The sequence below is a fragment of the Ictalurus furcatus genome, chromosome 13, assembly GCF_023375685.1.
Source record: "Ictalurus furcatus strain D&B chromosome 13, Billie_1.0, whole genome shotgun sequence".
NCBI lineage: Eukaryota > Metazoa > Chordata > Actinopteri > Siluriformes > Ictaluridae > Ictalurus > Ictalurus furcatus.
In genome coordinates this window covers 24,804,715-24,819,901 of record NC_071267.1, presented here as the reverse complement: position 1 = coordinate 24,819,901, position 15,187 = coordinate 24,804,715, and the positions used below count along the sequence as shown (strand labels likewise).

The following is a 15,187-nucleotide window of genomic DNA, read 5'->3' as shown; positions in this document are numbered from 1 at the left end:
GAGCCACCAACAGTCTGGGAAATCATTACGGATGGAGACGTCTTTGGCCTCTCTCTCACACGTAGATATTTCAGCTTTTAACCAAAAAGCAGCTCCTGAAAGTAATCTTTCCCACGCTATGATTGTAATTCCATTCTGTCCGCTGCTGCACATTACAGTTTAGTACACCTGGTTTGGTCTTTATAGTTACATCATACCACCCAGTGAGGAGCAAAACACAAACCCCAGTATTTACCCAGAATTATGAATTATTCGGGATGTTTATGTCATCAGTGGGGCTGAGTTCGGCCGGGTAGTACACTTTGATGGTACGCTCTATAAGCATGAGTGCACTGATTGACCTTCGGGACATGTGTTTGTCAGGTCAGTGCTGCCTTCTGCTGGTGCAGTGAGAAATCTGCAGGGTCACAGGGTTCAAACTCTCATATTCTTCAGCTTCTCTTTGCTCTGTGTATTCTGTTCTTTAAACTCATTCTCGGACATTTTCACTCGTCATCATTCTGTCACGTTGTCATCACTGAGCTCATTGTTAGTGGATTTTAGACCGACTCATATTCATTTTTAAAGACGGGAAAGGGCAGCTTGTTAAAATGAAATTCCGTGGAATGGTTGGATTTTGATTCGTACTTACGTGATAATAAATCTCCAGCTTTATGTTTATGACTCGTTTTTGTTTTTATTGCATTTTACTCCGTACTTGTTTCAGTGTAAATATACTGTTTCCTATTAACAGCAAAAATGTAATTAGACTATATACATATATACAGGGGGCGCACGTTGGCTTAGTGGTTAGCACGTTCGCCTCCAGGGTCCGGGGTTCGATTCCCACCGTGGCCCTGTGTGTGCGGAGTTTGCATGTTCTCCCCGTGCTGCGGGGGTTTCTCCGGGTAATCCGGTTTCCTCCCCCAGTCCAAAGACATGCATGGTAGGCTGATTGGCGTGTCTAAAGTGTCCGTAGTGTATGAATGGGTGTGTGAATGTGTATGTGATTGTGTGTATGCGATGGACTGGCACCCTGTCCAGGGTGTACCCCGCCTTGTGCCCCATGCTCCTTGGGATAGACTCCAGGTTCCCCGCGACCCTGCAAAGGATAGAAAGATGGATGGATGGATGGATGGACATATATACAGCTTGATCTTTCTGCTACAGTCTTTTTCTCCATATGTATTTCTACACAGATTACATAATAGGGTAGAGTCAACATTTTACAGATAGTTGTTTGCTCTGGTTTCTTTCATTTCACCGTACTGTCCTCTTGTCCTGTCTAGTTAATGTGCACTGTCCTGGGAATTTATTGTCTTGTGTATTATTGTATATTTTGGACTTTACTGCACTTTGTTTAGTCTTGTTTTATTGTAGGACAATAAAACCACTTGACTAGACTGACATTTTGAATTGTTTCAGGTGTGTGTGTGTGTGTGTGTGTGTGTGTGTGTGTGTGTGTGTGTGTGCATGGAAGCTTTTGCACTCAAATGTACAGCATATGTACTGCTGCAGCATAATTACTGATCTGATGTAATAGTTTTTATTGTTAATGTCATATACTCCGATTGATTTTTTAAATTATTATAATTTTTTGTGAGTGAAATGTTAAAACAGTAGGATCATTTCATAGTATCTGTGTGATCGGTTTTGCTATTGTTATCCACCACCTGTGCTGTGGACTGTGGACGTGCACACATTCTTTTTATATATGCCAGAAATGAATCATCTTGTGCATGTCCTGTACAGTATCTATTTAAGTACTTCCCATCACTCTGCCCAGGTCCTGTGTGTAATATACTGTGAAATCTACTCAGATACGAATGTGCAAATCTTTCCGGATAGTCTGAGATATAAAAAGAAGCCTTTAAATGGTGTGTGTGTGTGTGTGTGTGTGTGTGTGTGTGTGTGTGTGTGTGTGTGTGTGTGTGTGTGAATGCGTCCTTGGCTGTATAAATATAGTGGAAATCTGTGACTCATATGAGGAGTGCCAGATGACTGGGAAGAGGGATTACACAAGGTCAAAGGTTAAGACTACAGGAGTCAAAACCAAGCAGCCAAACTATAACATGACTGAAAATATGGAACATACACTAGAAAAAAAATCAGTGATATCTTTTTAACCCTTTCAATCAGAAATATATTGTCATCTAAATGTCATTTTCATGCAAGCACTAGCGTAATTTCCTGGAAATATTTTTTTCTTGTTTCTTGTTCATGGCCATTTATTTTTTTCCTGATCCGAAACAAACATGCCGGTGCAACACAACATCCAAAATCCTCTGGTACAGTGGAACTAAATAAAAAAATAAAAAAATAAATTGTGCATGAGTTACTGCTTTCCTGACTTAAAGTCTTAAACACCCTGCCATTATACATCCTGTTTTGTTATCTTGATGTATTTGTTCCTGTTTTGCTGTCAAATTGCTTTGTTTGTTTGTTTTGCATTTGATTTGTTGATGTGCACATGTGCGTGATATTTTCCCTCACTTATTTATTCATTTGTCTATTTATTTGTTTGTTTATTTGTTTATTCCGTTCTTCTCTCTGTCTTAGTGGTGGCTTTAATAGTCTATAGAAATACAACTATACATTGTTAACAAAATCTTTATTGTCCCCTGATGAGGGTTGTTTTTTTTTTCTTATCTTTTCTTTTCTTTTTTTTTGTAATTAATGTCCCATCCCGTTTTATGTCACCCAACTTCAATATGAAAAGCTTTAGAAGAATAAAAAAAAAAAAAAAAAGGTTTAATCCTAGAACCCATCAAATTTTAAGGGAACCCTTAAAAAGTTCTATGTATAACAAAAAAAAAAACCAACAGTATATTTCTCAATATTGTTCTTAAAATGTAACTTTAAAAATAAATAAATAAATAAATAAATAAATAAATAATAAAAAAATCACAATTATATTTTGGTGGTGTTTATTTATTTATTTATTTATTTTATCCTGTCCCATTTCTAATATAAACTGGTTTAATCTACAACCCCTACAGTTTCTTTGATTGTCCAGCTTGGGAAGTAAATAAACTCCTTATCCCAAAAGGCTCTAAGCCTTTTAAGAAATTAAGGCTGGTTAACCACCGAAAGCCCTTGATGGGTTCTTTTTCTTCTTTTTCTTTTTCAATAAAATGTATAACAACATGTATTGTGGCTATTAAATGCAAACCAGCCAGCTGATATGTCATTATGCACAGACCACACACATCATATTATTAATAAAAATCTAACAAAGCAAATTAAATACCAATTTAAAAAAAACAAAATCTTGTAGAATGAGTAGATATAACCGATATGACCGAGTTTCCTTGACGCAGGTGGTATAATGTGTTATGAACATTACTTATTACGCATTATATGCATTACGTGTAATGCATTTCCAGAAATACATAAACCAGTTTGTACAATTTATAATGAATGTATTAGGATATATTATGAATATACTCATAGGGCATAGGCTGTGGCCTTCATAACAGTGTTTCTTATTTTAAAAGTTACATAACCCTGTTATGTAAACCTGTTGTCACATGGTTGCCCTTCACTAAGTCCCTGACAATAAGATCAAATTTGCTAAGACTTTCTATGAAGCCATATGAGTAATCACCTACATGTATCATATGTTATAATATATATCATATGTGTAATGCTAATAATGGAGTCTTCCTATATAAGTATATTGATTTGAACCAGTAGTGTTCACCATTGTCCACTAGAGGGCAGCATTAAATTTTAAATGAAGGCAAAAATGAACAGTAGGGGACGTGGACTTAGATAGTACATTAAATATACTGTATATAAGGCTTTAATACACACACACACACACACACACACACACACACACACATATATATATATATATATATATATATATATATATATATATATATATATATATATATAGGTGAATGCATTTCCATTTAACCAACACTTAACTATATATTACACATTCATAACTTATCGAAATAAAGAATAGCTTAAAAAAAAATCTACTATTCTCTGCAATCTCCATTACAGATTAGAAATCTAATAGAAATCTCCACAGCTGGAAACCAGTCTAGCAACAATTAACAGGCAGGTTGCAGTATGTAAGGAATAAAACACTTGGAGGTGTCAGCAAAGTTGATTATTTTCCAATTACAGCACATCCCAAAGTGTTTTATTCCTCCTATATATGACAACAATTTGCCAAAGTTACCACATTGTATATTTGACCTATTTATGCTGTGGAATGTCCACAAAACAAGTTAGTTCCTGTTATCACTTATGTTACAGCAGCTATAAACATACAAGTCATTCCCTAACTAGCTCTCGTTATTTCTGTCTTGAACTTAATAAGACAAAAAAAAAAACATGCTGAGAAACCCCAAAGTGCAAATATCTCCGTCCCAAATTCTTTACAAAGAGCTCACATGGGATATCTATTCCACATTTGCTAAATAAAAGTCAGCTTACAGAAAATTTCACGATATCAACAGTTACGCAGGTCTTTTTAATGTTTATGTGGAGCGTCCACAGCACAATTCCCTGTAAATTCGCTGTCACTATGTATTAGAATGACCCTGTTGTCTGGAAATCGAATCATTTGAATTCTGATAATGCCACAGGTATCCCTGGCCAGGAGCCAAGGGAGCGAAATTGGCCATGGTCTTCAGGTGGGAGGGGCATATGGTCTTCAGGTGGGAGGGGCATACTCTCTCCAACATCAATCGCAGAAACACTTAAGTATGTGAGCTCATGTACAGTGTATAGAAGAGGGCAGATTCCCCTGAATGTCTTACACTGCCTGTCATGCAGCAGATCAAGAAGATGCAGGTAAGTGTGTTAGCCTTCGTCTACCAAGTTGGTAGGTGTCATATAATAGGGGAGAGCTGGCTAGTGGGGATTTGCAAATGCCTAAATTGGAGAGAGAAATATGGGGAATTGAAAAAAAGAGTGGGAAAAAACAGTGCTAAAGCTCTTGTTGTATATTAAATATACAGTACACTTATACACATTTCAGGTCATGTATATATTTTCGTATGTGTAAAGCCGACATGAAGATCAAGAATGGGAGGAGACTTTTACAGCTTGATGATGGTGTGTGTGTGGTCTCAGATTAGCTTCATTTCTCAGACTCTTCAGCACACAGAAAAGACCATGTCAAAGACCTGATTTCTGTGTAAACCGCTGTGACACCTGCAGGGTTTGTGGATTGGCAGAAACAATGAACGCCTCACAGCAGATTCACTTCTCTTCGAACAGGAGAGTTGAGACAGCGATCATCGCTTCAGTATTTGCTCTTATCTTTGTGCTCGGCACAGTGGGAAATTGCCTGGTCCTCGCTGTACTGCTTCGCAATGGACAGATGAATGGCAAGACGACTAACATGTTCATCCTGAACCTGGGTCTCGCTGACCTCTGCTTCATCTTGTTTTGCGTTCCGCTCCAGGCCACCATCTATTCCATGGACGAGTGGGTGTTTGGAGCATTCGTGTGTAAAGTGGTGCACTTTATTATCTATCTGACCATGTATGCCAGCATCTTCACACTTACTGCTGTCTCTCTGGACAGGTATGTCCTCAATTCTTTACATACAGTAAACAGATTGCTAATGGTTTTCGAGACAGAAATTCCACTATGAGACGTTATCAGGTATATGTCCTACAGTTGAACTTCCATTGTCTAATATAAATATGTCAGAAAAGCAGTTGTGTCAATATGAAAGGCATAGAGGACCTAATATCTGCTAACTAAGCCAATAGTAAGCAGTGACATATAACTCTATAAGTGTATACTAAGCAAAACGTAAAGCAAACCAGCAATAGTTTGAAAAGAATATATTAATATCTTAAGATACACTGTCCATTTTTGTTTCTTGTCCTAATGAAGAAACATCTGTGAAACATAACACATTAAATGTCTTGTTGATATAAATTACATTTTCTCTTACATGTTTTGGGGTATGCAAACTTTTGCATGCTGTTGTATTTTTTTATTTTAAAAAAAATAATAATTAAATAATATGCATCAACAATAAAATATCTCTGACAAACAAGAGTAAAATAGGGTTTGAGAAATCAAGCAATAAAAATAGTTTTGTTTCAGGAGCACACTCCGTGTCTTATTTAAAAAGAATTAAGCTGCAGTAATATGAAATATGTATGAATTATTATATTAATAATTACCATCACAGCATAAGCTTTGGTTTTCCATATTGATATATACAGTGGTGCTTGAAAGTTTGTGAACCCTGTAGAATTTTCCATTTATCGGCATATATATGATCTAAGACATCATCGGATTTTCACACAAGTCCTAAAAGTAAAAGAGAACCCAATTAAACAAATCAGAGGAAAATATTATACATGGCCAATTATTTATTGAGGAAAATGATCCATTATTACATATCTGTGAGTGGCAAAAGTATGTGATCCTCTAGGATTAGCAGTTTAATTTGTAGGTGAAATTGGAGTCAGGTGTTTTCAATCAGTGGGATGTTAATCAGGGGTGAGTGGGTGCCCTGTTTTATTTAAAGAACAGGCATCTATCAAAGTCTGATCTTCACAAGACATGTTTGTGGAAGTGTATCATGGCACGGACAAAGGAGGTTTCTGAGAACCTCAGAAAAAGAGTTGTTGATGCTTGTCAGGCTGGAAAAGGTTACAAATCCATCTCTGAACTGCTCTTCAAAAAGAACTTTGCTGCCTGTCTGACCTTTTTGGTTTAAATGAGAAGTTTTGTGTTTGGAAAAACATAAAACTTCAAAAAAATGTTGGGACGGGGATGACAAAAGGTTGGAAAAGTAAGTGTAAACTAAAAATAAACAGCTGGAGGAAGATTTTGCAACTAATTAGGTTAATTGGGAACAGGTCAGTAACATGATTTTGTATAAAAAGAGTATCATAGAGAGGCAGAGTCTCTCAGAAGTAAAGATGGGATGGAATCTGGATGGAAGCAGATGTTGCTCTAAAACCTGTATATACCTTGCAGCATTGATGGTGCCTTTCCAGATGTGCAAGCTGCTCATTCCACTGGCTCTAATGCACCCCCATAGCATCAGAGATGCAGGCTTTTGAACTGAGCACTGATAAAAAGCCGGATGGTCCCTCTCCTCTTTAGTCCTCTTTAGTTTAGAGGACACGGCGTCCATGGTTTCCAAAAAGAATTTCACATTTCGATTCATCTGACCACAGAACAGTTTTCCACTTTGCCCCAGTCCATTCTAAATGAGCTTTGGCCTTGAGAAGACGGCAGCGTTTCTGGATCATGTTCACATATGGCTTCTCCTTTGCATGATAGAGCGTTAACCAGCATTTGTGGATGGCACGGCGAACTGTGTTCACAGACAATGAGTTCTGGAGGTGTTTCTGAGCCCCTGCAGTGATTTCCATTACAGAATCAATCCTGTTTTTAATGCAGTGCCGCCTGAAGGCCCGAAGATCACGGGCATGCGATATTGATTTTGTCCCTTGAGCGCAGAGATTTCTTCAGATTCTCAGAATCTTTTGATATTATGTACTGTAGATGATGAGATATTCACAGTCATTGCAATTTTACGTTGAGGAACATTATTCTGAAATTGTTCCACAAATTGTAGATGCAGTTTTTCGAAGATTGGTGAATCTCTGCCCATCTTTACTTCTGAAAGACTCTGCCTCTCTAAGATACTATTTTTATACCCAATCATCTTACTGACCTGTTCCCAATTAACCTCCAGCTGTTTCTTTTTAGTAACAGTTACTTTTCCAGCCTTTTGTTGCCCTGTCCCAAATTTTTTGAGACGTCTTGCGGCCATCAAATTCAAAATAGCCTTATTTTTCGTACCTTTCCTCAGTTTAAACATTTGACATGTTTTCTACGTTCTATTGTGAATAACATATGGGTTTATGAGATTTGCAAATCACTGCATTCTGGGGTTTTTTTTTTTTTACATTTTACAATGTCCCAACTTTTTTGGAGTTTTTGGGGGTTGTATCATGATTTAGGCCTGTTTTTCTGCATCTGGGCCAGGATAACTTGCCATCATTGATGGAACAGTTAATTCTGAAGTACACCAACGAATTATAAAGGAACATGTCAGAACATCTGTCCAAGAATCTCAAGAGAAAGTGGGGCATGCAGCAAGAGCAAGAGCTGGGTCATGCACCTAAACACACAAGTTGTTCTACCAAAGAACTATTAAAGAAGAATAAAGTTAATGTTTTGGAACGGCCGAGTCAAAGTCTTGACTTTAATCCAATAGAAATGTTGTGGAAGGACCTGAAGCGAGCAGTTCATGTGAGGAAACACACCAACATCCCAGAGTTGAAGCCGTTCTGTACTGAGGAACGGGATAAAATTCCTCCAAGCCGATGTGCAGGACTGATCAACAGTTACCCCAAACGTTTAGTTGCAGTTATTGCTACACAAGGGGGTCTACACCAGATACTGAAAGCAAAGGTGCACATACTTTTACCATTCACAGATATGTAATATTGGATCATTTTCCTCAATACATAAATGACCAAGTATAATATTTTTGTTTAATTTATTCAATTGGCTTCTTTTTATCTACTTTTAGGACTTGTGTGAAAATCTGCTGATGTTTTAGGTCGTATTTATGCAGAAATGCAGAAAATTTGAAAGGGTTCACAAACTTCCAAGCACCACTGTACAGTGAATTCTAATCTTGCCACTTTCTCTGGGTCTGAGTGTGTACATTTATTTAGTGCTCGAATATTTTATTTTATCAATAATATACAAAGCTAATATTTTGCTGTATACACAGACACTATGCAGCATGTACATGGTGAAATAATAAACAAAACAAAAGAATAATAATAAACTAGATGTATGAGAAAATTATCTTCACATTTTCATTATAAAAGCAAAAAATATTATCTGTGAGTGCCGTTAATTACTGCTATTTAGTCGCAGTGTGATGGATGTGAAAAAGTGAAAGTAGTCATGGTTGTTACTGTTACAAAATATTTCACTCTGACATATGATTGAAAATGATATTTCCATCTTTTCTTTCCAGATATTTAGCCATTTGCTACCCCCTTCATGCTAGAGAACTGCGAACCCCACATAACACTCTCGCCTCCATCGGAGTGGTGTGGACCCTCTCGCTGGTGTTCTCCGGTCCCTACTTTAGCTACTACACACAGATGGATCTAAATGGAACCACTGTGTGCATCCCTGCCTGGGACATCCAGAGCCGTAGAGCCATGGACATTTGTACTTTCGTATTTGGCTACCTCGTTCCCGTCTTGGTCTTGGGTCTTACATACGCCAGGACCATCCGCTACCTGTGGACCAGTGTAGACCCCATGCAGGAAGCATGTGAGAGTCGCCTCGCCAAGCGCAGGGTGACCAAGATGATTGTGATCGTAGCGGTTCTGTTTTGCCTTTGCTGGCTGCCACACCACCTCATCATCATGTGCATGTGGTTCGGCCATTTTCCCCTCAACCATGCCACCTATGTGCTACGCATTCTTTCACATCTAGTGGCTTACACCAACTCCTGCCTCAACCCCATCGTGTACGCCCTGGTGTCTAAGCACTTCCGCAAAGGTTTCCGAAAGGTGTTTGGATGCATCTCGCGGAAACGGTTGGCGAATCAGGTGAACATGGTTCCACAGGCACAGACAGTGAGCCTGGTTGAGGTTGGATCAAGCGACGGGTCCAATCACAGTGACGCATCGGCTAAGGTTCGATTCTTGAGCAAGAGCCATGAGAAAACAACGCTGAGTGCCTTCATGACCTTCAACGTTACTTAATCTTGGCTTATGTAACCTATGTGAAATACTGCCTCACGCATGTTAATTCCTTGGTGTATGTGTATCTCGATGGATTTGTGCATTCATAAGAGATAAACAGAAGTTTCCCTAAGAGCATGAATGTATGCTTTACACGTATTACTTTCCTACTTTTTTGGCCTTCAACAAGAGTCATAGAAAGTTAGCAGCTGGCTCTTTTAATGGGACTTAACTGCTTCTTTAGATTAATAGAACTCACTGTAGACTGAGGTTTACAAAAGCCTCTTCTTAGATGATAACAGTTATTGTGGTAATAATCTGACCATGGATCAAAACCATTTATGTTTACACTTAAATCAGAAAAGAATAAACCTCATCACAACGTTAGCTGACCAACATGGCGGCCGCAGAAGACTGGTCCTTTTTGGGAAAGTAATTCATGTTACAAATCTTAAAATATTTAAAAAAATATAAGTGACATGTTGCATGGACAGTGAGACATCCAACAAACATTTCAAAGAAGAATAATGTAGGACATAAATCCTTCTTCTTGTCTTTTGTTGAATAAGGACATTTGGAGGACGTTGTCTTTTATGGCTTACGGTGAATGAACTCTCATCTGACGTGACTTAACAATGACTAATGTTGCCATAAATTTTTGAAGAAAAAAAAAAGGCATAGACATTTGATCTGATGACATTTTCTGTGTGTAATAGATAAATCTTTTAATCTGTATTATACAGTCAGCGTAAAGCAATCGGACTTGATTCTTCAGTCAGTATTGGTAGTGGGCTTAGACATTTTGATCCTAGTATCGCTCAACTTTAAAGTGATTTAAAATGTTATTTTAAATGTAGTACTCCTCTTAGACCGTCTGTTCAATTTTGATGATACGGATTGTTGTTTGGATCAAATTCATAGCAAGCATAGCACATATCTACAGTAATTAACTTATAGTGTCTAGTACTTGGTACCAAGTAGGACTAAGTCATATTATTAAGGATGTCACATTTGACTCAAATTTGATTCGCAAAATTGACGAGATAGCTTAAAAAAAACTTTTAGCTGTGGAAACCGCTAGCTAGCTAACCTAATTGATCATACCGATGAACAAGATCTTTTGTGTTCTGGTATAATTTGAGATTTGGATAGCTGTTAAACGGTGAAAATGCAGGAATGCAAATTAAGACTTGGACACTGAGAGTCCTCTCAGGTTTGCCTGGGAGAAATGTGACAAATATTTACCAGTGTGAAATTTTTACACTTTATTTACATGAGCATCTACCATACAAGTCCCAGTTAATTAGTTCTTACTATAGAAACTTAAAATGAGCACTACTGCCAGAGCTGCTGTTGTAGAAAATGAATCAAGCTTCTGACCAATCAGTGATGTAAGCCAGGTTATTCGATAAGCTGGTCTAGTAACAAATAATCTGGCAACTTAAATGTTCTTATCTTGTATGTTTATCCCTGTGTGTTGTCATCTCCTCCCTCTCTTCACCATGTGGAACGACCTTGGAGTGAAGGGCAATAATATAAACATGCCAGTGTTCTGTCAGTCAAAAAAACAGTGTTGCAGCTTCATTTAACGTCGCATGGCGTACGTGGTTTGCTGTATGATGTGTGACCATGTCACATGGATGCCTGGGACTCACAGAAGCTCAGTCGTCATTGGACTTCTGATTTATTTTATTTAATCTGTTCATTAATGTTCATTAATTTCCAGGTATAATATCAATGTAGCTTTTTTTTTTTTTTTTTTTTAAAGTAAAATGTTTAATGTAAAAATAAATAAATAAATAATTATATATATATATATATATATATATATATATATATATATAATATATATATATATATATATATATATATATATATATATATATATATATATGTTTCCAGTGCTGTCATTACTGTTAAAGCTGCTGATATAGAAAATTAATCAAAACCTTCTGACCAATCAGATTTGAGAATTCAGCACTGTGGTTTAATAATGAATTATCACATGGGGTATTTCCAGTCTTTGGGCAAGTCATGCAAATGTAGAACCTATAAATTGATTTGTATTAACTAAACAAGCTTTGCTGAACCTAGTTTATGAGTGATGCACCACAATATAAAAATTTGATGTTAATTTAGGTCTTAATAGTTAAAGGATTTCAAACAAAAAATAAAAAATCAAGGTTTAAGAGTCACTACAGCTTTATGTTGTGTTTGTTCAATGAGTTGGTGCTGGTCAGTACGGAGAGCAGATGTTTCTGTGTGCTCTGTCCACACTGTGGGTGTTTTTCCATGTTAATGGACTACCAGGGACCACACTATAAAACGCTTCAGGTGTTTCATGAATTTACCAATTAACTGTCATGTTCTGTTCGCTACGTAGAAATGGATGCCTCATTGCCCCTGATGGTCACGTTTCATTTTAGATGTACAACTCTAGAATTCATTTAAAATGTGCAATATATTGTATTATTATCTGTTATTAGGGATGTAGACAGCATCTAACCATCTGCATACTTGAGGATTCTCCCGATCACAGGTTTGTACACAGCGGAATGTGTAAATACGAGATATAGGCGAAGTCACAGCAACTCAAATTTTCCAAGTTCTCCAACATCACCACCATGCTGTGCTCCTTTCAATGACTACGTTTACATGGACAGCAGTAATCTAATTATTGACCTTATTCTGAATAAGACAGTATTCTGATTAAGGTGTTTACATGAGTCGCTTTTAGAATATTCCTTTCATGTTCAGGTTTTATACGTTATAGAACATAATTAGATTAACGGCACACGTCATTACGTCACCGCGCCACGCCGTCCGACGTCCCTCCAGAATTTCACGTATTAACATACAGTCCGTCTTTGTTATGGTACCGTGTTTTTTATTTTTTATTTTTATGAACGCCTCCAGTGCGGTTAATTATTTGTCATGCTGTACGTGCTAATAGACGACTGTTTGAAGCCGTGGGCTGCGTCCAAAACCGTGTACTTACCTACTGTATACTACTGTATAATAGGCCTATAGTAGGCAAGTATGCGGTTTGGGACGCGCAGCCGTGTGTGTACGTGTCCTGTCGCAAAATGCGGTGAAAATTCCCACACGATGTTAATAGTGTGATTAAGGTGTGTACATGTCTGTAACGCACGTCAATAACGCGACTAAAACAGGAATACTCCACACGTCTTAATCACATTTGTGTTTACTTCAAGTATGACTTTAATCGGATTAAGGTAATTAAAAATTGCTGTTTACATGGTAGTTTCTTAATCAGAGTATCGTCTTAATCGGGTTAATATCAGATTATTGTTGTCCATGTAAACGCACTGACTGACTCCCTGTAGATGCTCATATCAGATGAAAACACTGATGCTTGGGTATATACACTGTACATGTAAAAGCTGGGTGAAGCATTTCATGAAGCTGGTGGAGAAGATGGCAGGAGTGTGCAAAGCTTCATTAGGTTTACTGTTATTGATTGACAATATAAAATATTTCTTATTTGTCTGACACTTTTCTTGGAGTTCACGCAAACTCCATATGTGTCATTTCTTAGTGTTAATAACTTCATTATTATTCAAACACATGATCATTTTTTTTTCTCAAGAACAACAAAATGAAATCTAATAAAAGTGAGGAGGCCTAAGAAAACCCTTCACACAGTCACATCTTGACATTTTTTACTATATGAATACTACTGAATTAGTAGTATAACCCCAAAAGTACAAAAAAGGAGAAAAATTCATTTAAATTTAAATCTTTCATTTCAATCCCATTGAAAGCTGCCTCACCAACCTCTTTTTTTTATTTTTAACTTAATCTACTTAATACTGCTTTACTGAAAAAGCAGTATTAATGCCAAATTTGAAAGAGCACAGTTTATACTGGGGAATGAGTTCTCACTTTGATTATCAGCAAAATTCACTCATACTACTGTATTTAAACACGAGCCTCACTGACTTCTCTTCACATCAGTGGAAAATAATCACCAATTCATGCACTCACGTCTGTCGAAATTTCTTTCATTTATTTTTCCAGTCATATAGAATTTTTAAAACATTCTGTGTAGTCTCTCTTCTCTGTTTTGATGATGATGTGAGGACTGCAGGAGCATCGTGAACATTCAGACAACCAACATCTGTTCACGAAATCGATGCCCATTTCGGCATGGCAAGCGTTTTTACCGCTGTCCGTTGTGTAATGTGCCTCCTTAAAGGCAAGGTTAGAAAGTAGCCTAAATAAAACCATTTGCATGTCATTTTGGAAAAATACGTTTACGTTTACTTCAAGTAGAGGCGTCAGACTATGTTATTGGATGAAAATACCGACTTCTGACCCCATAAGTAACAAGTGGAAGGGATTTGGCATTGTGGATTGTGTTATCAAAGCAAAAGAGCTTATTTTCTGTAGTTCTACTCATCAAAAGAAAAACACGATGATACTAATTGGAACGGATTTTTCTCTTCGCCGTTTCTCTTCAGGTCAACAGGTTCTTCTAGAGCACCTCAGAGAGCTGCTCCAGCATTTAATGGATTCACTTGTGAGCTTGTCATCTGTCCTCTCTGCAGGATGCTCTCAGGCCTAATGCAGCTCCACATGTCTGATCTCCATGAGTGTGAGAACATACTGACCTGAACCTGATGGTTCAAATCAGCAGTGATGGAGGAAGCAGCAGGGACAATCACGCTCTGAAGTGGTTCTGTGGAGTGCTGATGTGTATTAGATTAGCCTTTATGAAGATGACTTGGTCTCTCAGTGTCCTTGTGGCTCAGCAAGGAAGAGCACTTGGGTTATATTAACTTTTACAGGGTTTATATGGAGATTGTTCGATTAAGCGATGTTGCTGTTGTTTCCCCAGACTTAGCAAAGTATATATGCTTTGGTGACCAATCACACTTTGGTGCACTTACAACCTTTTATTCAAATATTTCACTTCATTCTGACTGACGAGTGAGAAGCTACAAATGGTATATCACCTCATTTATCGAGCTGGATATGAACGTGTTTAGTTGTAAATTTTTCACAGGGGCATTTTGTCCAACGTTATCATTTCATATTAATGACTTCAAATAAGATAAATAACTTGCCAGTTCACGTATTGCCATTAGCCATCCAGTTAGGACAAAAGTAATGGCACCCTGTAAAAGGAGGAAGATTATGTTTGTGTCCGTGGTAGTCAACAAGCTGCAGTGGCTGAGCTGCATTACTGGAGCATTGAGTGCACACCACCTTTGGGAGACACTCTTTCATCGCTTAGACTTATTCTGTCATATCAGGTCACTTTGATGGGGTTTTGTGGGTGTGGCTAAATGTAAATCAGCTGTGACATGAATGTCTGTGGTAATTTATGGCTGATTGGGCATTTTTATCAACATGTGCGTGTGAGTATGGAGAGGAGTTAATAAAACTGACTGGAATTTTTAGGTCAGTCTGGCTATGAAAATATTTACACACAACTTTTCTAAAGATTGAGCAATGAGGCT

General features: G+C 37.5%; 1 protein-coding gene across 1 annotated transcript; it reads left to right on the top strand.

Annotated features, from left to right (window-relative positions):
- The first annotated feature begins 4,998 nt into the window (after nucleotides 1-4,998).
- LOC128616580 (galanin receptor 2a) lies at nucleotides 4,999-9,722 on the top strand. The gene is made up of 2 exons (XM_053639185.1): nucleotides 4,999-5,532; nucleotides 8,981-9,722. Exons 1-2 carry the CDS (start codon nucleotides 5,186-5,188, stop codon nucleotides 9,720-9,722), a joined length of 1,089 nt encoding a protein of 362 aa, XP_053495160.1. The 5' UTR covers nucleotides 4,999-5,185.
- Nucleotides 9,723-15,187: the final 5,465 nt, after the last annotated feature.

Bases quoted from the DNA above. Each gene is read 5' to 3' on its own strand.
- LOC128616580 (XM_053639185.1), top strand. From the start codon at position 5,186: ATGAACGCCTCACAGCAGATTCACTTCTCTTCGAACAGGAGAGTTGAG. The intron at 5,533-8,980 runs GTATGTCCTCAA...TTTTCTTTCCAG, and splicing joins ACTGCTGTCTCTCTGGACAG to ATATTTAGCCATTTGCTACC.